The following is a 22,582-nucleotide window of genomic DNA, read 5'->3' as shown; positions in this document are numbered from 1 at the left end:
CACACTCCTCCCTGGCTCCCGTTACCGTGTCCATCCTCGGCCTCCCACCCCCCTGCCCTCTCTCCTCTAGAGGTTCTTAACCAGCCTTGCCTGGGGATGCGTGGCTTCTGCAACCAGCTTCCCTTTCTGGCCCGACGCCTGGCACTCACCAGGAGGAACTGTGTCTCATCCTGAGGGGGAGCGGGGTCAGAGTCGGGCAGGAAGCAAAGGAGGGGTGGGATGGACAGTGGGGTAAGGCTGGAGAGATGGACATGGGTGAGATCTGAGACGGTCCCTTCCTCCCGGTAGAGACAGGTCCCTGCCTTTGGGTGTTGATCTGTTCTAGTGGGAGGTGGGTGTGCAGGTGCAGACAGTGGGGGGGGGAGGCTGGGGTAACCCTCAATTCTTCAGAAAAAGTGGACAACAGGACGGAGCAGGTGGAGCAGGACCTGGGAAGGACCCTAGCATGTGGTGTGTAATCTGATTGTTCATAGTTGGGTCTGCAAGGCAATCACTCTGGGCTTATTTACCCACTCCCCCCCAACTTAGCCTGCTGAGTGGCCTCACTGTCGCTCCCCGAACCCTCCCGCAGCACCCCCAGTCTTCTCCGCATCACCATCCCCGCACCACCTGAGGCGCCCCAGCCCCGAGCCTGGTCCTTCCTCGGACAGCTCAGTAATACGTCTCCTTCTCCACCCAGCCTGTGGGAGAGATGGGGGGGGGGCATGTCGTGAGCTCACGGTGGGGGGAGGGGGGCAGAGATCCGACCCCTTGGGCTGGGCCATGTGTGCAGCCCAGGCCTGGTGCAGGGGCCCAGGGAAGTCCTGAGGAGGGCGAAATCAGGGTGAGAGGGAGGGGAGGAAGTCGGGGAGCTGGGGCCACAGGTTAGGGGCGGGCACAGGGTGGGCTGGGTGGGGAGAGGCTAGAGCTAGGCAGGTAACAGATGACTCTGTAAAGGGGCAAACCGCCCGTGGTGGCCGTGCCGAGACGTGCGTGGGGTTGACAGCTCATGATTTTTCAGAAGTCAGAAATACGGATTTTATGTGAAAGGCCCTAAGCTGTAGCTATTGGGTCAGTTACAAAACACAGCCACACAAAGGGCGGACCAAACCAAACAGTATCCACGGGCTGAATTTGGCTTGTAGGCCGTTCGTTTTCAACGTCCAGTAAGGGGTCAAAAATACTTGTTGGAAAAAAAAAAGCCAAAGTTGGTCATTGCCCGGGAATCAGGAAGCCTGGGTTCTAGAGGCAGCTCTGCTCTTCCTTGCTTTATGACCCCAAGCAAATAAATTCACCTCTGCACTTCTCCGTTTCTATAAAATGTGGCAGGGGGACTAGGTGACCTGGGCCCTCCTAATTCTGTGTCCTGTGATCCGGGTGGGAGGAGGGGCCTGAGCACCACCTATGTGTTGGGGGTCCCAGGTCTGTGGGGAAGAGGCAGGGTCAGGGCTCTGAGGACCTGGGGGCATGAGGAGAAGGAGCAAGGAGCCACAGTAGGAATGGTTTGGGTGGGGAGCCCTGGGGGGTGGCCAGGCATGGGGTGCACTGGTGGGGCACCGGGGGGCAGGCGTGCTTACCGCCGGGGTACCGTCGCAGGATGAGCTTCCGGACCTCGTCATAGAGGAAGATGAGGAGGCTGTAGGGGAAGGCGCAGAACCACCAGGTGACCCTGCACCAAACAGAAACAGGGAGAGTGTCGGGGCACCCCAGGGTGGTCACGTAAAGTGGGATCTGAAGACCAGAACCCGGGGCCTGCCACACTCACTTGAGCGGGTACATGCGGAGGGCCACCCCCATGCCGGGGCAGTAGGACAGGAAGGCCGCCAGGGCCGTCTCCTCCAGCAGCCCAAAAATCAGAATCTTGTTCCTGGAAAGGCAAAGAAAGGAGGGTAGGTGGTGTTGAATGGGGGGGGGGGGAGATCCAAGGAGACCCCTGATGGCGGAAGATACCAGGGGACGGTTATAGACACGTCCCTCCGCCCTCCGCCCTCCGTCTTCAAACACCCTCTTCTCCTGCTACGCATAACCAAAGTAGATTTCTTTACTTTTTCTGCTTACTGATCTCACCTCCGATCGCTGCCTATAACACACATATTCATCTATTAGTCAATGTTTCTAACGTGTTGGCTGATGTGCTCTGTGGTCAACACGGGCTGCCTTCCCGAGTTGTGGGGCTGCCCTCACGTAGTGCATGCTGTTGCTACGGCTCCAGGGACGTGGTCTGTGTCAGTCCGCGTCATCTGCCCAGCAAGGTGCTCGGAGAGCCCGTGCGTGTCCTACACATTCTCAGTGTCTCCCTGGCTCTGGTCATTGTTGGTCGTAAATATTGAATAAAGAGGAGAATGTTTGTAAAGCACTTAGCAAAGAGGGAGCTGTCCACTCCCTGGAAGGTAAATGCTGGGTGTGTGTCCGTGACCTCAGAACCGAAAAGCAGGACCGAGTACGGTTCTGAGAGCAGTTGCTGGAGTCAGACAGGCAGAGTCTAGTTGGAGCTGTGCCACTTACTAGCTTTTGGTGGTAAGCACAGTTTCTGCACCTCTCTGAGCCTCGTGTCCTTCCCTGTGAGGTGGGGCTACTACTGTATGTCATGGGGTTGCTGGGAATAGAACGGGAGATAAAGCGTGGAAAGTTCTGGAATGTGCAAAGGGATTATTTCTCCACCTGTTACAGACTCACACAGTGCGTGGCTTTACGGTTTGTGCCAGCAGCTCCCAAACTTGCCGCTCACTAAAGGATCCCTCCTATTCTTCTTCGATAAAGACCCCATTTTAATTGATGGTGCTCTATTTGTTGATAAGTAATGACTATCACTTCCCCATTTAAAATTGGAAATAAATACCTTCCAACCAGAGCTGCACGTTAGCGTGCGATCGCAGCCCTTCACACTATGCTTCTGCCTCAGAGTGACACGTTAGTAAGCCTAGTGGCCCTCTGGTATGGGGCTGATTTCCATAAAGCTTTGGAACCTTGCAAACAGCATCTCTGAGCGCCCCACCCCGGGCCCCAGGTGGGGCTGCCGCCGTTGGGGTCCTCAGGGCCCCTTTCCTTTTCCACTGGCTTCGCAGAGGCCTGGGGTTAGCAGCGCTGGCGATTGTTCTAGCACTAACAGTTGTCCACATTGCTGAGCACCGACAGGGCCCACACCCTGACCGGCCAGCCGCCCCATGCGGTCACCGAGAGCTTGGGCGCTAGAAGCGGGCCTGGGTGAACCCTTGCAGCTGGGTGACCTCAGGCACCTCATATAACCTTTTTGGGGTCTCTGGTCCATAAAAGGAAAGTAGCACCTACCTCATGGAGCTATTGTGAGGTTCAAAGGTGTGTTTGAATCACAGCACGATGACTGGCCCGTGGTGACTCACACTCTAAGAAGGCACGAGCCTGCCCCTGAGCAGCTCCAGCCCCCACGAGGGTAACACACCTCCACAGGGCGGGGGGCAGTGCTGTCAAACTAGAGCTACCTGCACATGGTGGGGGGCACGAGGCACCTGCACTTAGGGCTCGGCAGAGGGTGGGGTGGGTGTTGTTGGAGTGTGAGATGGAGGAGGGAAGGGAGGAGGGGAGCGAAGAGGGAAAAAATGGGAGAGGTGTGGAAAGATGAAAAGGAAGGGACAGGGAAGGAAACCTTAAAGCAGTAGATTAGGAGCAAAATTAAAACTCGTCAGAAATGGTGATATGACCCCTTCCTCTCCAGACACCTATTTCAGACGGCCGGGCAGGTGCAATCTGATGCTCTCTCCTCCCAGATGTGGGCCAGGGCGAGGGGGCCCGTGGGGGGCATGCGGGCTCCCAGAGCGCTCTCTGCCAGGGGTGGGGGGGCGGGGGGGGCACTCACTTCATGCCCTGCTGGAAGACTGAGTTGCGCCGGGTCTTGCAGATGATGAGGTCGGCCCACTGCACGACCACAATGCTGGCAAAGAAGGCTGTGTGGCAGGTGAACTCCACCACCTGCCGGGGGGGGGGGGGGGGGGGGGGGGGGGGGGGGGAGGGAGGGCAGGATGAGAGGGGAGGGGGGGGGCGGGGGCAGCGCGCTGGGGGAACTCATCAAATCCAGTCCCCCGCCCCAGCTGGCCCCCCGGCCACTCCCACAGGCACCCAACCCACCCCCTCGGGCCCGGGCATCCCCCCTCGAGGCCCCACGCACCCACTCTTGCCCGTAGCTGTCCTCCAGATCGTTCATGGACCGGTCATCCCAGTCCAGGCGGATTCCCAGCAGCCTCGACGGCAGGAAACCATTCTCCGCCAGGATGACGAAGTAGGTGAAGAAGCCCCCCAGCGCCTGGATCATCCCTGGGGGGGGTGGGCAAAAGGCCGGCCTGGGTCAGAGGAGGCAGCAGGGTGGGACCAGCCACTCAGCCGGAGATGGATGTCCTGGCCCCTCGGGGGGCCACTGGGGCTCATCCCTCCATCAGCTGGGCAGGGACTTCTCGTGGGGTCCCCCCGAGCCCCAGGGCCCCGCCGCACCGATCTGTCCGTAGGCCATGCTGATGAGCCTCTCATTCACCAGCTTGTCCGTCTGGGGGTTCCTCGGCTGTCGCTTCATGATGTCGCTCTCTGCTGCCTCGTAGGCCAAGGAGATGGCGGGGACCTGTGTGCAGGGTGAGTGGGGGGAGGAGGGCAGGGGAAGGGAGCCGACAGGTGCAGAGGACGGTCAGTGGGAAGGAATCTGTGATGCAATCCAGCACTCATTACCAAGACCCTATTATGGCCCAGGTCTCGGGCTTCTGTTCCCTCAACTGTCGCAGGCTAGCCAGCTGCCCTGGGGCTCCTCTCCTTGCCTCGGCCGCCCGCCTCCACCCCCTGCACCGCTCCGACCCCTGGCCTCACCATGTCAGTGCCCAGGTCAATGCAGAGGATGGTCACGGTGCCCAGAGGCAGGGGGATGTTGGCGATGATGAAGAGCAGGAAGGGGGTGATCTCGGGGATGTTGCTGGTCAGGGTGTACGCGATGGATTTCTTCAGGTTGTCGAAGATGAGGCGGCCTGGGGGGAGGTCCGGGGACATCAGGGACATGGGAGGCCCCCCGCCCCAGCCCAAGCCCCTGGAGCGTGGCTGCCCGTGTTCCCCAGAGAGGGAGACTCTGTGTTTGAAGGAAGCCAGAGCGGGCTGCAGGTGCCTGGGATCCTGAGGTGGCCCTGCCTTGGGGCAAAGGCCTGGGAAGTGGAATGCCACCCCGGCCCACGTGGCCCCTCACCCTCCTCCACGCCCGTGACGATGGAGGCGAAGTTGTCGTCCAGCAGGATCATGTCGGCGGCCTGCTTCGACACGTCAGAGCCCGAGATGCCCATGGCGATGCCAATGTCAGCCTTCTTCAGCGCGGGGGAGTCGTTCACGCCGTCCCCGGTCACCGCCACAATGGCCCCCTGGATGAAGCACAGCCAGAGCAGGGGAGGAAGCCCGTCGAGGCCCCGCCCGGCCCACCCCGCCGGCCCGGCCCTGCTTCGCTCACCTGCCTCTGACAGCCCTCCACGATGATGAGCTTCTGCTGCGGGGACGTCCGCGCGAACACGATCTCCGTGTGGTTCTTGAGGATCTCGTCCAGCTGCTCCGCCGTCATGTCCTTCAGGTCGGAGCCGTGCACCACGCACGCCTTGGCTTCTCTGGACGGTGGGGGCAGAGGGGCTGACTCCCTGCCGCCCGCCTGCCGGCCTGCAGGGTCCCTGGGGCTGTGGTCCTCCTTGCCCTCCCTCCGTGGCCTGTGTGTCCCATCTCTCTCTTTGAGGAAGTGAGGCGACATCTTCACCCAGCACGGTCGTTGCTAGGCAACGTGCTAGTTTTCTTACACACACCTCACCCCCGTAGCCACCCTGCAGTGTAGATGCTTCCCTAAATTTGTAGTGGAGAGAACGGTGGCTCAGGACAGTAATGGGACATCTATGAGTTTGCACAGTGAGTTGGGGGCACGGCCTGGACACACTCAGGACTGAGGAGCCGGCCGCTGAGGTGTCACGGGTAAGGCCTGCGAAGGTCCCAGAGGAGCGATCCAAAACACCCCCCGGGGCCCTGGAGCATTCTGGGGGACAGGACGGGTTGATCGGAGACGGGGCTGTCCCATGGACGCCTCACCTGGGGTTGACCTGGCTGACGGGAATGTTGAGCCGGGCTGCAATGTCCTCCACGGTCTCGTTGCCTTCTGATATAATGCCCACACCCTTGGCGATGGCCTTGGCTGTGATGGGGTGGTCCCCGGTCACCATGATCACCTGGTAGCAAGGAGATGAGAGAAAAGAAAAGCAGTATTAACACCCCCTCCCAATCCATTCCTTTCTCAGTCAGAGATCCCCGCCAAAATGGTGGAACCGTGTGTGTGTGTGTGTATTTGAGGGGGTGACAAGTTGTCCTTAGGGAGTCAGAGATACTTTGCTTCCATGGAGGAAAGCCTCCATGATGAGTAACAAATTAACAGGGGCCTCTTGAAAGAGGATCCTCAGAGATTGGATTTCATGGGCTATGGGGCTTCTGAGCTGGAAAGACCCCTCACTTACCAATGAGGGACGAAGGCTTAGAAAGGGCCCATAACTCCCTCAAGGTTACGGAGCCAGGAGTAGGACACGTTTTCTTAGTGTCCACTCTGGTTGCTGTGGGCCATCCAGCCGGTCAGAGTAGGGAGGAAGGGGACATGGCCCCCGCCCCCCAGCCTTCCACCTCCTGTTTCGCTGCCTCTGACATCCCTTCTCCATGTGGGAAGAAGGTGATTCTTGCAGAATGGATGGAGTTTGGTGGGGTGGGGGGGGTGGCTGCCATCTGAGAGGTGGGTTACAAGGCTGTCTGTCATGAGCGGGGGTGGATTGGAGGCAGAGGAAGAAGCATTTGCACGTGTGGGTCTGTGGGCAAATCTCACGGATACTGAGGAGCAAGCCCCTTCAAGGCCCACTGCCTTCTCTTCCAGCCCCACCATGCCACTGAACCTGCCCCCCAAAGGCCACTTGGCCCCCCAATTGAAGACAAAAGCATCTTTGCAGTCCTCATCCTGCTTGACCCGTCTGAGTACTTGGCACTGTCCACCAGCCCCTCCTTGAAACCTGGCCCCACTTGGTCTGCAGGGACTCCATTATTCCCGGTTCCCGGCTTATTCCTTCTCTTTCCTGCCTCCTCCAGGTGGCCGCTGGGTGGAAGGGGCGGCTGAGGAGCCGGATGGTGGACCTAAGCTTGAACACCGGCCCTCCCCAGCTGTAGCACCTCAGACAAGTCTTTTCACCGAGTCTCGGCCCCAGGAGGGGACAAGCCCCACCTTCCAAGGTTGTCGTGAGGAGTGAACGGCACTAGGGGACACTCAGTAAACATGACCCCCCCATTCCCGGGCTCTTCTCTCTCTATGTGCCCCAAGACTGGTGGCCCCGGCTTCATCCTGGCCCCCCTCCCTGATCCAGGTTCACTAGCGGGTCTTGAACGGCACTCGTGTGCTGATGAGCCTCGCTCTCTCCGGTCCTGGCCCTCTGTCCTGGGCTCTGTGCTTAGGCCAGCTGGGCTGTCTCTCCCTGGGTGTCCAGCAGGTGCTTCCAACTGAAGGTCAAAGCTGAGCTCGTCATGCGCTCCCATCACCCCACCAAGCCTGCCCTCTGCCCCCAGCTCGACACTGTCCTCTGTGCCTTCCATCCCTTTGTCTCTGCATCTCCCTCGCTGACCATGTCCAGCTTGGTCACCATGTTCTCAAAGTGTTTCTGAGACGCGACTCCTCGCCTCCATCCCTCTGTCGCCGCCCTGGTTCAGGTCCTTGCCTGGACGAGTGCCCCATGGACTCTCTCCCTGCCTCCTCGCCTCCAGGCCTTCTCCAGATCCAGGCCCTTCTCCACCCTGGTGGCCTCCTGAAAACTGGCTCCCAGAGAGCCACAGGATGAAGCCCAAGTCAGGCATTTAGGCAAAGCCCTTCCAGCTGGCCCTGGCCCAACGTCCCAGTCTCCATCCCCAGTGTTGCTGAGCCACCCGCCCCCCACGCACCTGCACCCCACGTACCGCCTCACCACGTCAGGACACGCACTGTCCCTGACCTTGACAGTCTTTCTCGCCCTGCCTTACAAAACACTCCGGCCTTTGAGGCCCAGGTCAAATATCACATGCTCGGTAAAACATTGTCCAGTTCTCTGAGGCAGCATTAACTGCTCCCTGCTCTGAGATCCCTGGGGTACTGTCCGCCGGCCTCCGCAAGGATTCTGATCATGGCAAGAGGCAGCCTGCCGGACAGGAGCACGGCTTTCCACACAGCGGGCCAGGCTTCACATACCTGACCCACCCCTTACTGGCAGGTCTATTTTGGGATAGCGACTTACCCATTCTGAGTCTCAGCTGGTTTTATTTTTAAATGGGGTTGATGACGCCTACCTCAGCGACAGGGTGATTGGGATTGAGAAATCCCTTACGTCCACACGTCTCCACACACGTGCTTTAGTGTGATAGTTAGGAAATGGCAGGCTGCCTTCGTTCAAATCCCGGCTCTACCACTTACGAGCCTGTTAACCTTTGTGCCTCAGTTTCCCTCTTCTCTTAAAAGGGACGATACCGGTGCTTACTCATCAGGCTGTTGTGGAGATTACAGGAGCTCATACAGGTTAAGTGTGAGCATAATGCCTGATTCCTATGACTGGCTGTTTGTATTATGACAGCGTCTGGCCCGCAGCAGGTGCTCACGATCCTAGCTATCAGATGGTTCTGTGATTGAGCGTAGAGAGCCCGTGAGCTCCGGAGGCCAGGCACCACGTCTCCTTCGTCTGAGTGTCCGCTGGCCCTCAGTGGGTGGGCAGCTCGAGCTGATGTGGTATTAGCTGAGATGCTGGGAAAAGAAGAGCCAGCCACGGCACCGTGCCTGGCCATGAGATGGGGCAAGCGGCTGGTGCAGAGGGCGTCTTGGAAACAGGAAAGTAGGCTCCAGGATGGACAGGGTTTACGTTTGTTTGTTGAACTCGGGCACCTTGAACAGTGTCTGGTCCACAGGCCGTAAACAATAGGTACTTGCAGAGTGAAGGACAAGTGTGGCAGGAGCTGTCCCCGAGGAGCAACTGCACGTGGACACAAGGACCTCGGAGAGGTGTGCTTGGGGGGGTGGGGTGAGGACCGGAGCCCGTTGACGGGGGGTGTGGGGAGTGAGTGGGCGCGGACAGGAGGCTGCTCATCCCACCCCCAGTGGTAGAGAGAGTGGGCACTGGTCGGGAAGGTAGGGCAACCAGCTCTCCAAGACCCAAGCGCCAGGTGGGCTCGAGATCAGAATAGAATGAGTCGGGGAGAGGATGTGCCTGGTCGCCGACCGAAAGGGACCAGGCGAGAGCTCCAGGCAGGGCCGAACTTTCCTGCAGAGGGAGGCGGCCACAAGGGGCCTGGGCATCTGCAACGCAACAGCCCCCCGCTGTCCCTCAACCATAGGACACCCCCACAGCTGGAAGAGATGGGGGGCTGAGGGGCGTTGGGGAGGGGAGAGCGGGGGAGGCCAGGCCCATACCTTGATGCCGGCACTGCGGCACTTGCCCACGGCGTCTGGCACGGCAGCCCGGGGAGGGTCGATCATGGACATGAGCCCCACGAAGCAGAGCTTCTCCGTGGGGAAGTTCAGCTCGTCCGTGTCAAACTTGAAGCCCCGAGGAAACTTCCCAGAGGGCAGATTCAGTTGACAAAACCCTGACGCGGGCAGGAGGGAAGAGTGAGCCCAGCATGGGGGCTGCCTGGGTGCCCCCAACGCCCCTGTCCTGGGGCAGCCGCTGAGGCCCAGAGCCCCTGCTCAGCCCCACTCCCTGCCTCTCACCCAGCACACGCTCCCCCAGCCCGCCCAGCTCCATGTAGGCGTTCTGAAAGGCATCTTGCATCTCCTTGTCCAGAGGGATCTCCTTGCCCTGCACCAGGATGGTGGAGCAGCGGTCCAGGATGCGCTCCGGGGCCCCCTTCATCACCAGCACGTGGCTCTGGGGGCTGTCTTCTCGCTCATGGATGGACAGCTGGAGAGAAGACAGGCGGTTACGGGGGGGGGGCCTGCCAAGGAGACGTCCCCTGATGCACTAACCCCCGGTCCATCAGCTACTGCCGACAGAGGGAGAGACCGTGTGTGTGTGTGTGTGTGTGTGTGTGTGTGAAGGGGAGTGGGGGCCTCGAAGGCCCAGCCCTGTAACCAGAGAGTCACCTGCCCATAGGACATTCATCCACCTCACCAATATTTACCAAGGTCAGTTAAGACAGGCACTGTGCTAGGGGCTGGCTGGCTCTCTCACCAGCGCCCCACCACCGTGCTGGCCTCCGCGTGTTTACACAGGACGCGGCTGAGACTGCATTCCGGGCATTGAACAGACGCCTGCAGCATGGGGGATACCCTAAAGAAATTTCAGAGGTGGGGTTCACCCCCACAGCTGGAAGGGATGGGAGGCTGAGGCCAGAGTCTGAAAGGTGATGGGGTATAGCGAGGAATAGAGGTCTGGAAGTTGGGGGGTCCTTGCAACCAGACATGTAGTCACCCCGGTTTTCCTGGGGGATGAGGCAGGGCAAGGAGCATGGCCCTCAGATGCCCCCACTCTTCCTAGGTTTTGTGCACCCCCCTCATTTCGGCCCCTTCCCCTGCTCCTGTCCCAGCACCCCAACCAGACCTGGTACTTGTTGGTAGAATTGAAAGGAATCTCCGCCACCTTGGGGTTTCTGTCCCTCATCTTCCTCACGGAGCCGCAGGACAGCTCGATGCACTTGAGCAGAGCTGACTCAGAGGCGTCGCCGGCCGTGTCCCGCTGCCAGAGGAGAATTCAGTGTCACGAGGGCCGGCGGGGGGGGGGGGGGGGGACTGAGGGAGGGGGGCCCCGAAGCCCCCGAGGCTGCGAGAGGTGGGCAGGCCATGGAGGCGCCGCTGACCGCTACCTTAGACACAGAGATGTTCTCCTGCCCGGCCTTGAAGACAGCACGGTTGCAGAGACCGGCGATCCGAGACAGGGCCGTCCACGTGGGAGACCGTTTGTCGAAAGTGGCCCCTGGGAGGCAGTGGGGGAGAACCAGGAGCGCGGCTCCCCGTTAGAGCCCCCGTCCACTCCCACCCTCCCCGTCCCGCAGGGGCCCCCTTGGAGTGCCCAGTCACCAGACTGATCTTCCGTGGTGTCAGCTTCGTGGATCTGGTTGTCGAACCACATGTGGGCGACGGTCATGCGGTTCTGGGTGAGGGTGCCCGTCTTGTCGGAGCAGATGGTGGAGGTGGAGCCCAGCGTCTCCACTGCCTCCAGATTCTTCACCAGGCAGTTCTTCCGCGCCATGCGCTTGGCGGTCAGGGTCAGACACACCTGGGAGAGAGAGGGGAGGAAGAAGGGCTAAGCCTGGAGCCGGAGGTGCCGTGACCTCACCCCGGACCAGGGCTCTGCTCCGCCTTCCTCGATCCCAGTCCGCAAACACCGAGTGGGACCTACGTGTGGGCAGTGAATGTGTTCGATTTCAGACAAGCTGAACTGAGATCATGGGTGTGTATTCAGGTGACAAGTCCAACAGGGACTTGAAGATACATGGCCAGAGCTCCAGAGCGGGCCAGCATAGAGCTGGGCGGAGGGCTGTGCCAGTCTCTCTCCTAGACCGGGCATGAGATTGGGGGGAGATGGGCTCACTCCAGGGGGTGGGGGGGGAGCAGAGCAAGAGGCCTGTGAATTGGGGTCGGGGGAGGAGGAGGAGACCCTGCAGGGGACAGGAGCAGAGGAGAACCAGAATAGTGACATGTCACAGTAATTGACAGAGGAGAGAATTCTAGCAGGGTGGACAGCTGTATCCGTTTCTGCAGCAGAGTTACGGAGGGGAGCTGAGAAAAGGTCACTGGGTTTGCCAGTTAGTCATCGGTGACCTTTGAGGGAGGCTTTGCAGCAAGGTTGGCCGGGACGAGCTGCAGACCGCAGTGGACCGTGCATGGGGGGTGAGAAGGGTGCTCGGGGCGAGCTCGGGCAGAGAAACCCCGTGCCAAAGCATGGCCCTACCTGAGACTTCCAGGCTCAAACTCAGAGCCGTATAGTAAACGAGAATGTGACAGGAGATTGTAGGGGCTTGAAGGGAACAAACTGCTGAGATACAATAAGGCTCGACTGCCTTTGAGGAAAGGGTAGCAAGACCTCCCCCAGTGGCCCCTCGGCCTGAGCCACTCACGGTGACGGTGGCCAGCAGCCCCTCGGGCACATTGGCCACGATGATACCGATGAGGAAGATGACAGCCTCCAGCCAGCTGTAGCCCAGGATGAGGGAGAGCACGAAGAAAGAGACCCCCAGGAACACGGCCACGCCTGTGATCAGCTGGATGAAGTGCTCGATCTCCATGGCGATGGGCGTCCGCCCCACCTCCAGGCCCGAGGCCAGGGTGGCAATGCGGCCCATCACCGTCCGGTCACCTGTGGCGATCACGATGCCCCTGGCCGTGCCTGCAACACAGAGGGGAGCCCGGCTGCTCAGAAGAGGAAAACCACCGCGGGGTAGATGAGCCTCAGACCGGGGTCCTGCGGGCCACCCTCCCGAGACTGGACCTGCCACGGAGGGCTCCCCCTGGACAGACCTCCAGGCCCGGACTTGGGCAACCACAACTCGTCCCCCCTCACACTTGGGCCCGAGGAGAGACCTTGCAAATAAACTCGGAATTCAAATCGAGGAGATTCAGGCAGTGAAATCCAAGTACTGCCTGAGGAGCTCAGTAAAATCCGTCTGCTTAGGATCCAAAGCATCTGATGTTATGGATTTTCCGTGTGGTCTTAAGATTTTCTTTCTCAGCGTTGGGCCTGGAGACTCCTCAGAAGAAGCCAGGCAATTGCCGAGCCTTATGTAGACACTCGGGGCGGTGGGGGCGGGGTGTGGGATGGGGGAAAGAGCACGGGTCGGGGAGCCAGGAAAACCTGGGTTTGTACCCTTGTTTGGATTCCCGCCTGGCACGGCTTTCATCGGGAAACGAGGGAGGGCTGTGGCACATTGGCTCCTGGCGCGTATTAACTGCCCAACAAATGTCCGTTCTATTCACTGCTTCTCCTTTCTCCAAAGCCAATTTCAGAGAACGCAATGTGGGTATTTTACCAGGCGTTTTTACCAATTGTGGGAAATGTAGAGCAAATTTCAGAATCTCAGTACATTACAAATTTAAGATATCTAATGTGTGGTGATTTTCATTGTAACTCCAACTTGCTAGAGGAGAGGGACACCTGGGTGAGGGGCGCCTGGGTGGCTCAGTGGGTTGAGCGTCTGACTCTTGATTTCCACTCAGGTCATGATCTTTGGGTCGTGGGATTGAGCCCCGTGGCCGGCTCCACACTCAGTGTGGAGTCTACTTGAGATTCTCTCTCTCCCTCTCTCCCTCTGGCCCTTCCCTCCCCACATGCGCTTTCTCTCTAAAATAAATAAATAAACCTTAAAAAAAATGCTCACAGAGACATAATACGCCGAGGAGAAATGGGAATCGGGAAGGGAAAGTCATGGAGGTGGGGCACGTGGCCTCCTCTGGCCCCGGTCCCAGGCCCGAGGTTTAGCCAGACCTCTCTCCCCACCAGCTCTCTCTGTCGGCCCCTCCCGAGGAGGCCCGGCCACAGAGGGCACGGATTTCGGGTGGGCTTGGTATCCTGTGCTTACACGGTGGCAGCTCGGGGAGCTCTTGATGGCCCTCACTCATCTCCAGAACCCAGAACAGAGATGGAGTGTGCTGGGCAGCCTGAAGGGGGGGGCCCCGTGTTCACCTGGCCTGAGCCTCCCCAGCCTGGTCACTGGTCAAAGCAAGGGTGGGACAGGGAAGCAGCTAGTCCCAGAATCAGAAGACATGGGAGGAACCAGTCAAACCAGGGACTTCTAGGAGTCAAAACGCATGTATGTGTTGTCTAGTGTGTGTGTTTGTGTCTGTGTGCCTATGTGTTGTGTGTTTCGTGCATTGTGTTTGTGCGTGTGTGTGTATGGAGGTCTTGGTCCAGGGTCCGAAGGCTTTGGGATCTGCTCAGTCTTGGCGTAGACAGAAAATAGATCTCCCTGTGGGGAGGGAACTTCCGCAGAGTCAGGCCACCCCAGCCAGTAGTATTCAGGGCCCCCTGGTCCCTCAGTCCCCTCCGAAGTTAGCACAACCACAGCCCCCAGGCCTGTCTGGGGTTCAGGATTTAGACTCTTCCTTCAGTCGGGGCTGGGGTGGGGAGCTCCCAACCAGCCAACTTCTCACCTTCCACACAGTTGGTAGAGAAGAAGCAGATGTTGCGGGTCTCCAGGGGGTTCTCATGGGTGAACTCGGGGGAGCGGGTCTGGGGCTCTGACTCGCCCGTTAGAGATGAGTTATCCACCTGAGGAGGAAGCAGGTGTGTGGTCACCAGATGGGCAGTCACATGGGTGCACACACAGTTGTCCCCCGGCTCCGACCACACTCCACCTCCATGACATAAGGGACAAAATTACACTTGTGCTCATCACGCATTTATAGCATTACGCAGCTATTGTCCCTGTTCTAGTTTGGCATCCTGGCTCTCACCGACTTCTTATGTGACCTTGGGCTGGTTACTTAACCAACGCAACCACCATTTGCTCATCTGTAAAACGGGGAATGTAAGGGGCATCTCAGCATTATACAACCCCGGGGGTGGGGGGATGCCTCTAACCCGAGAGCCTAAGCAAACGGTGCCGTCTCGGGTTGCGCATGGTGCCATCGGTGACCACGTATGACAGCACCACACAATGACACTGTTCTTGCCGAGTGACATCAGACAGCTATGTGGATGCATGACGAGCATCCGACACATGGTGACACCCACTACCGATTGCCGTGAAGTGGCTATCAGAGACGTCCTGGGCCACAGGGCACGCCCAGCACACAGACACGAGGGGGCGATCCATAAACACTACATGGGAGACGAGGTTGGGCGGGGCGGTGTGGGGGCAGGCATTGGTATTGGACCTGGGCCTCCCAAACCTCCCCCCTCTCACTGGGCCCCTCCCAGCTCTGTAGGGCCGGCCGGCTGCTCTGGCATGGCCCACTCACCTTGCAGCCATGAGAAGAGATGATCCGGAGGTCTGCCGGCACGCGGTCCCCTCCCTTCACCTCCACCAGATCTCCCACCACCACCTCCTCTGCGTTGATCTGCATCTTCTCTCCTTCCCGCACCACAAGGGCTTGCTGGGGGGCGGGAGGGGGGCGGGCATCTCGCGAAGGACTCGTCCTTTTGCCACCTTCCTCGGCGGCTGGCCTCCCCCCTCTCCCAACGCTCCAGGGGGACCCCGTGCACCCCAGGCAATACAACTAGGTCCCGGCGTGGAGAGCGGGAGGGTCGTTTCTGCCCACGCCTCCATCTCAGAGCACAAGGAGCTCAGGAGAAGGAGCTGGGCTCCCCCAGAAACCTTGTGCCCCAGCCCGGAGCCCCCCCCGGCTGTCTACCTGAGGCACCATGTTCTTGAAGGAATCCATGATCTTGGAGCTCTTGGCCTCCTGATAGTAGGAGAAGCAGCCGGTGACGATGACCACAGCTGCCAGCACCACGCCCAGATAGAGCTGGGAAGGAGAAAGGGTTGAGGCCCCTGCTCTTCTCCCAACCTTGGAGGGGCGGCTGCCCTTCAGACGGCGTTCGGGGACTTTGTCTGGGACGGGGGGTGACAGTGGCAGAGGAGAGCCCTTCTCCCCAACCTCCCCCTCAGTCTCCTGGGAAAGGGAAGGGGCAGGGGAAATCGCAGGGAGTTCCCAGAACTAGGACTTCTTTAGGGCGTGAAGCCCCACAGATCCAGACAAGCCCACTTAGGTGTGAAGGGACAGGGAGGGTCTGTCTCATTCGGGAGTGTGTGTGTGTGTGTGTGTGTGCGCGTGTTGGGAGGTGTTTATAGATATACAGAGGAGCCTCGTCCCTTCACAGCCTAAAGAGCAGAGGGGCCTGTGGGGCTGTGACGGGAGGCTCCTGCCCCCTGCCCCACTGTACTGGGATCCGGGGTTGGAGGACAGAGTGGCGGGCCGGTGCAGGGCTCAGGCACGCCTGCTCACGTTGTCGTTGGATGGTTCATCCTCCATGGCAGCCTGGATGCCGTAGGCCAAGAAGCAGAGGATGGCCCCGATCCACAGCAGGATGGAGAAGCCCCCGAAAAGCTGGCGACAGAACTTGACCCACTCAGGGGTTGTCGGGGGCGGGGTGAGGGCATTGGGCCCATCCCGAGCCAGAATGTCCTGGGCCCGCTGGTTGGTGAGGCCCTGAGAGAGGCGGGGAGGGGAGCATGAGCGCGTCTCCGGAGCCGTCCGCTCCTCACTGCTTCCCACCAGCTCCTTGGCAGGGGAACAATGTCCATGCAGAGAGAAAAACCCCACCTGGCAGGAAGGGGTAGGGGGACCATTGGGAGAGACCACACAGAGGAGGTGGCATTTGCCACGGGTGTTGGGGGCCTTGAAGGCTGAGGAAGATGCAGAGTGTGACCCCACCTGTGGTCGTCCTTGGGTTGAGACCCCTGTGGGTTAGGACCACAGGATCTCCCCCAGTGGCAGCCTGGATAAGGCTCCCTGGAAAGACATTCCTCTTTTCAGCAAGAATTCAAGAAGAGGCCACCACAATGGACCTTCAGTGTCTCACAGCTTTGGTAACCGTCTGTCACCTTCCCCAGAGAGCCTGGCCTGGGCGTGGTTCAGATGTCCCCGCGGAGCCCACACCTGGTGGTAGAGCTACAGTCCGCGTGGCGCATGGGGATGCTGGACCACGTTCTTTTCTAGACTTGGAGCTCCTCGAGGGCAGAGGTCACTTAATTATCTTTCTGTCTGTGCACTCATTTATTTAATAAATGTGTATCGAATGCCTATTACATGCTGGGCTCTGTTGCCAGCTCTAGGGATCCAGAGGAGGACAAGACCCACGAAGTCCGCGCCTCCTGGAGCTTATGACCCGGTGATGTGACACACAATACGTAGATGTCACTGCCAGATCACTAAGAAAAGTAGAGTACGGTGAAGGAATGGGGGGCAGAGAAATTTCAAAAGGGAAGTCAGGGAGGGACTGCAGGAGGAGGCGTGCACCCACTACGGTTTTGCTTGGTGCTGCTTTATTTTTCGAAACGATGGGCTTGGTAACCTGACTGTGCCACTTCCTATTTATGTCTGTGACGTTGGGAAGCTCGTCCGCCTCGCCGAGGCTCCCTGCTGTGACGGACAGGTGTACGACAGCCACGTCGCAGGTCTCGTGAGGGTCAGGAAGTGCACGTAAAGCACCCATCACCGCATAGCACGCACAGTGGGGCTACCGTGAGAGCGGGGCGGTTACCTCACCGTTTTGTAGGTGTCACTTCCCTGGGATATGTATCACTGGAGCTGCCTGGGGCAGGGGAAAAGCTCTGCCTGGAGGCCCCCCGGGCCTGGCGTCCAGGTACACAGGAAGAGTTATTATCTAGGAAGCAGGGGATCTGGGTTCTAGTCCTGGCTCTGCCCCAGCTAGTCACGCGTCTGGGGGCCTCAGTTTCCTCACGGGTACAGAGGGCGGGATTGTCCACCCAGGCGCTGCGTGGGCTCTCTCAGGTCTTAGGCACCCTCCCTGACGGCCCCTCCACTCACCTTGGATAGGTCCACTTGGTATTTGCGGCCCAGCTCATCCAAGGACAGCTTGTGGTCGTCCTGGGGAGGGAAGTCGAGTCACTCTGGGGTGGGAGGCTGGGCACTGCCTCTAGAACGCGTGTGAGGGCTGAGGGGCTTGGGCTGAGGCAAGGGGCACGGGAGCGGCTGCCTGGCTTCTCCGAGTGTGCTGGGCTGTGGGGACCCCGTTTCCATGAGCCGCTGGGCAGGCTGTGTCCCTCACCATGGCCACCTCCTTCTTCAGCTCATCCAGTTCCTTCTCCTTCTGCTTCTTCTTGCCGCCCCCATTCTCTGCAGTGGTGGCTGCAGGCGAGTACTCACGGCCGGCCTGCGAGGGTGGGAAGGGAGAACCCCGAGAGTCAGGGAGGCTGGAGACTGGAGCCTCTATTCCCACGGACAGGCCAGGAAGGCAGGCGCTGCGCTGAGGGTGGTGGATGCAAAGGCAGTGACGGTCCCAGGGGAGGAGAGGGTGGAGGGCGGAGGGGACTCCACGCCCTCAGTTTGCAAACTAGTCGCGGGGCCACGGGCTCTACGTTGGAATGTCAGGGAAGGCCAAGGGGCTCAGGATTCAGGACCCCACTCTTGGCTATTTACGGTTGGGCTTTTGCTTGTTGAGAAAACCCTGCCGCTAAATACTAAACAGAACAAAAACTTCAAAAACCATCATCCTACACTATTTAGAATTCTGGAGGGCGGTGGGGCCAGGGTTGGGGGCCGGCTTGAAGTAGAAGCACCTGTAGGAATGGCTTTGTCCCCAAACTGTGGCCACTTAGAGAGGAGTAGAGACAGCTGGGAATCTGGGGGAGGAAGGGTCTCTGGGAAGTCAGGGGTCAGGGCAGGGCAGGGTGCCCTTCTTGTTGGCCAGCCTGCCTGCTTCCGGGCAAGGGGCAATTTGCACAACTTGAGGCCCCAAGGCACAACTGGGTAAGAAGGCAACTGGGCCCCATTTGTCTAAAACATAAGGACATGTCTCTGAGAATACTAAGATGTGTGTCTTCTCAGGTCCTGGCATTCCTGGGGCCTCTGGTGAAATCAGGTGAACATTTTCCCTGGAGCCTCGTGAGGCCCTGCAATTCCCTTCCTCGCCTCAGCCTGTGGTCTCCTCACCACCGCCAGGCTGCCAGGGGCCACAGGGGACCTCTGGGGAGCGGGGTGGGAAATTCCTCCTTCCACGGGGTGGGGGTGCTGCGGGAGGAGGGGTTGGAGAGGGCCTGGGGGGCCATGACAGAGCCTTCTCACTCCCTCTCCCGCCCCCCACCCCCTCAGGGCGTCGCATCCTTGTCAGCGATGGGCTGGATTTCTGTCCCTAAGGCCGTGTGCGGCTTTCAGGAGCCAGCTTCTCCACACTGTGGTGTGATTCAGTTTTTCATGAAGACTGGACACCTGGGGGCGCCCGGGGGGGTGCAGTCGGTTAAGTGTCAGACTCTTGGTTTCGGCTCAGGTCATGATCTCAGGGTTGTGAGATCGAGCCCCACGTGGGGCTCCACGCTTAGCATGGAGTCTACTTAAGACTCTCTCTCCCTCTGCCGCTCCCCCCCTAAAATCAATCAATAAACCTTAAAAAAAAAAAAAGCCTGGACACCTGGATGGGATCTACAGCCAACGTGTTTGTCCTTTTTTACAGGATAGTGTGCATTTTTTAAAAGTAGACTTTTCTTTTAAAGACGGTTTTAGGCTCACAGCAAAATTGAGCAGAAAGTACAGAGTTCTCATACCGCCCCCCCCCCGCCCTCATATGTCAATCCCACTGTCAACATCCCCTCCAGAGTGGTGCATTGGTTGCAATCATGAACCGACACTGATGCATCATTATCACCCGAAGTCCATAGTTGCCACAAGGGCTCCCTCGTGGTGGTGTCCACTCCACGGGTTTGGACAAACACATGCATACTGGCTCGTACCTATTATGACACCATCCAAAGTGCTTTCACTGCCAGAGAAATCTGTGCTCTGGGATAATGCATTTTTTTCCCATCAAAGAGTCAGGCGCAATCCCAGGAATGTGGCAGTTGCCCTCATCTTACGAGATCATGAGTCCAGCACCTGGAGAGGTCTGACCAGTGAGATCGGGAACAGGGCGGGGGACTCAGTGAGGGTTGGACACCGTTGTCCCCTAGACACTAAACCTTGCATTTGTTCCCTAGGGAGCACCCACGAATCAAGTATACCTTTGGCTTCCTGAAGGCTGATCATCTTGGGGAGACTGAAGTAGCCCAACTGAAGGAATGGAGGAGGGCTCACGGGAAGGTCTCCGTCTCCCCCCGGCCAGGAGACCTAAGAAGGCTCCTTTAATCGGATAGATTGAAATGCTTTGGGTTCACCAAGTCTCTCGTTGGTGGAACAGAACTGCGGAACGGATGAAAAGCCCCAAAGGGACCAGAGGCAAGAAATCAGGCCAGACCGGCTCCAAGGTGACCCTCCAGAGCTTCAGGGGCAGGAACGGGGCCTGGGCATACAAAGGCGGGGGGCGGCTGGGGCTGGGGCAGAGGAGCAGAGCCCAGAGAATTTCTGTACATTCGACATGAACTAAAGTTTGTGAAAATTAGAACCAAATCGCCAGCCCGTGTGCTTGGGGAAGGTTGCACCGTGGCCGACTGAGCAGCTCCACACAGCATCCCTTCCCCTGAGCACCCACCCTGTTCTCCCCAAGGCGGGTGCAGAGCTCGGGACACACTGCCCCTTCCCCCTCTTGTCCTGGCAAGGATCTCAGGCTCTGCAGCCAGGAGCCTGCGGAGATTTGGGGCAAGCGGGCTGCCCAGGCAAGAAAGAAAGAGAGGAAGCAAGGACCCCCCCCTCCACGGCCCCCCCCAACCACGAGTCCCCCTCTCCCGGTCTTGAATGCTGAAGGAGAACAGAGAGTTCTTTCTGAGAGAGCCAGAGGCTGGGAACGGGGCGGGGGGGGCGCAGCTGGAAATCAGCCACGCTGCCCCCACCACAGCCTCGTGGTGGCAGCTGGAGCGGGTTGGGCTCCCTCCCACCAGAGCTGTCCCTTCCCCCAGCTCCCACGCTGCCCTTCAGGGCCACAGGGTGCAGGGTGACAGTTGGGCCGAGCTTTGTAGTGCAGATGTAGGGGAAAGAGACAGAGATGGAATGAACCCCCGCAGGGGTGCAGCGGGGGGTGCTTTCCCTTTCCAGGGCTCTCCTGGTAGGTCGAACTCCAAGCTCCGACCCTAAGACCCCTAATTTCCCCCAGCCTCTCCATCCAAGCAGAACCAGATCCGCTCCCTAACCTGCCGTTGCTTGCACACAGCCACTGGGGTGGGGGTCAGGGGGCTTCGGGGCTGCTGGGGGGAAAAGAGGAGACCCAGGCAGCTGGGGTCCCTCAAAGAAGTAAAGGTCAAATTGCTTCCCAAGCAGGACCTCGTGAGCTGGGCCTCCCCGGTTCTGAGGTGGAGCAGGACCCCTGGTTCTCGGCACTCGGGGTGGGGGCTGGTGGAGGGCAGCCTGGCCTCTCCTCCGAGTCCCGCACAGCAGAACAAGAGATGCCAGCGTTCAGCTGAGGGCCCTAAGATGGTCTGTCTTCCCAGGGGTGGGACTTCTTCCTTCGTGAAGCCCACACGCAGACCTCACTCACCCACACGCAGGGACATCTGTCTCCCCCATGCTGGAGGGCCTGGATGCTCCCAGATGTGCCTGCCCAGGCACACCCAGGCGCTCACCCAGGAGCATCTGTATCGGCTCCGGCCTGTGGAGAACACGTGTGTTGCAGGCACATGAGCGCGCGCGCACACACACACACAAACATACACACACACACACACCGGTCCTATTTATAGCTTCTACCACAGCGCAGAACCCTGGTGTCCAAGCTCGGAGTTTTCCCAGCTGCTAAACACAGTGCAATAACACGTCCCTGCCTGACCCCTTCCTGGGCCCAGAAGCTCCCCCACAGCTCCCCACAGGCACCCCTTTCCTCAGCACCCTCCCGGCGCTCCCCAGACCCTTTGCCTCAGCCAGCATTCCACAAAAGGAAAGCAATCAGGCGCAGTGTGTAAGGGCTTGGGTGACTTTTCTCCATATGGACATTTCATTTCCAAGAATTCGGAGCCTGTCCCTGCCCTCCCCTCCCCACCCCCCCAATCCACGGTTGTTAATCTTCCCCTTGGCATTCCCAGGGCTGCAGAATGCCCAGGCAGGGGCAGCCTGAGGGGGTGCAGACAGCTCTCATCAGCCTCTGGGAAAGTGCTCACAGCCCAGGGCCACGGAGGATGGCAGTGTTGCCAGGGCATCGGGAGAGGCGCTGGGCTGGGGCTGGGGGGGCACATTGCTCTTCTGCCCCACAGCCCTCCCGGCTGCCGGCACTCAGGGACCCGAAAGCTGGTGTCAGAACTGCTTGGCGACTTGGGAGCCATGCCCCGTGGCCTCTCCAACCTTAAACTGGACCCCCATCTTCTCGGGCTGGGACTGCCGCAGGAATGGATTTTTCGGGGGGGTGGCACAGGCGGGGAGCATTAACAGTGCCAAGTCCCCTTCAGCTGGCACGCTCGGAGGTGCGGTGAGGGAGGGTCTGTCTAGGATGTGGGAGACACAGGGATAGAGATGCAGGGTAGGGTGGAGGGCTGTGGGGCTCGTCCTGGGGAGTGGGGAAGCAGAGTGCCTGTGGGCACCTGAGTGCCATGGACCTGTGGACCGAGCAAGTGTTTGTAGCTGGGAGACTATCAGTCCAAGTTCACGCTGCCCCATAGCCTGGCTTCTGTCTGCCCCTCCCTCCCCACCCCATCCTTCTCTCCCCCAGCCTCCCTCACCCTCCAAAGAGCCCTCCTCCTCCCTACAGAGTGACCCCTCTCTTTGGGATACTCACCCCATGGCCCATCTTGGGGCAGGGTGGCTGAGGGAACCTGGACTGGACAGGTCACCGGGAGGATCCCCAGCCCACACCTCTGGTCTGGGATGGCCAGAGACCCCAGCAAACAGACAGAGCCGGCAGCAAGCAACAGGGTAGCTTTAAATAGGTCCCTCTCCCCCTCTCCCCCGCCTTCCCCTCCTCGGGAAAGAAACGTTTGTTGAAACAGGATCCCTGAGGACTCCTCCCCTCCCGCCCGTTAAGCAACAGGCGGGTGGACCATGGACAGTCCATTTGTCCTGCTGTGTGTTCCCCTCGGCTCCCCCCATCCTCCCCTGGCCCCTGGCGGCCACGACTAA

The 22,582-nt window shown here is 59.5% G+C and overlaps 1 protein-coding gene across 1 annotated transcript; it reads right to left on the bottom strand.

Annotated features, from left to right (window-relative positions):
• Positions 1-651: 651 nt before the first annotated feature.
• On the bottom strand, positions 652-22,253 carry ATP1A2 (ATPase Na+/K+ transporting subunit alpha 2). The gene is made up of 23 exons (XM_044916278.1): positions 22,242-22,253; positions 17,664-17,768; positions 17,423-17,482; positions 15,878-16,081; positions 15,284-15,397; positions 14,891-15,025; positions 14,081-14,198; positions 12,052-12,320; positions 11,012-11,210; positions 10,798-10,907; positions 10,536-10,670; positions 9,707-9,896; positions 9,407-9,582; positions 6,043-6,179; positions 5,426-5,576; positions 5,171-5,339; positions 4,804-4,958; positions 4,441-4,564; positions 4,112-4,266; positions 3,812-3,924; positions 1,745-1,846; positions 1,557-1,648; positions 652-680 (listed from the first exon to the last, which is right to left on the bottom strand). Exons 1-23 carry the CDS (start codon positions 22,251-22,253, stop codon positions 652-654), a joined length of 3,054 nt encoding a protein of 1,017 aa, XP_044772213.1.
• Positions 22,254-22,582: the final 329 nt, after the last annotated feature.

The sequence above is a fragment of the Neomonachus schauinslandi genome, chromosome 6, assembly GCF_002201575.2.
Source record: "Neomonachus schauinslandi chromosome 6, ASM220157v2, whole genome shotgun sequence".
Classification (NCBI taxonomy): Eukaryota; Metazoa; Chordata; class Mammalia; order Carnivora; family Phocidae; genus Neomonachus; species Neomonachus schauinslandi.
This window is presented reverse-complemented; position numbering and strand designations above follow the sequence as displayed.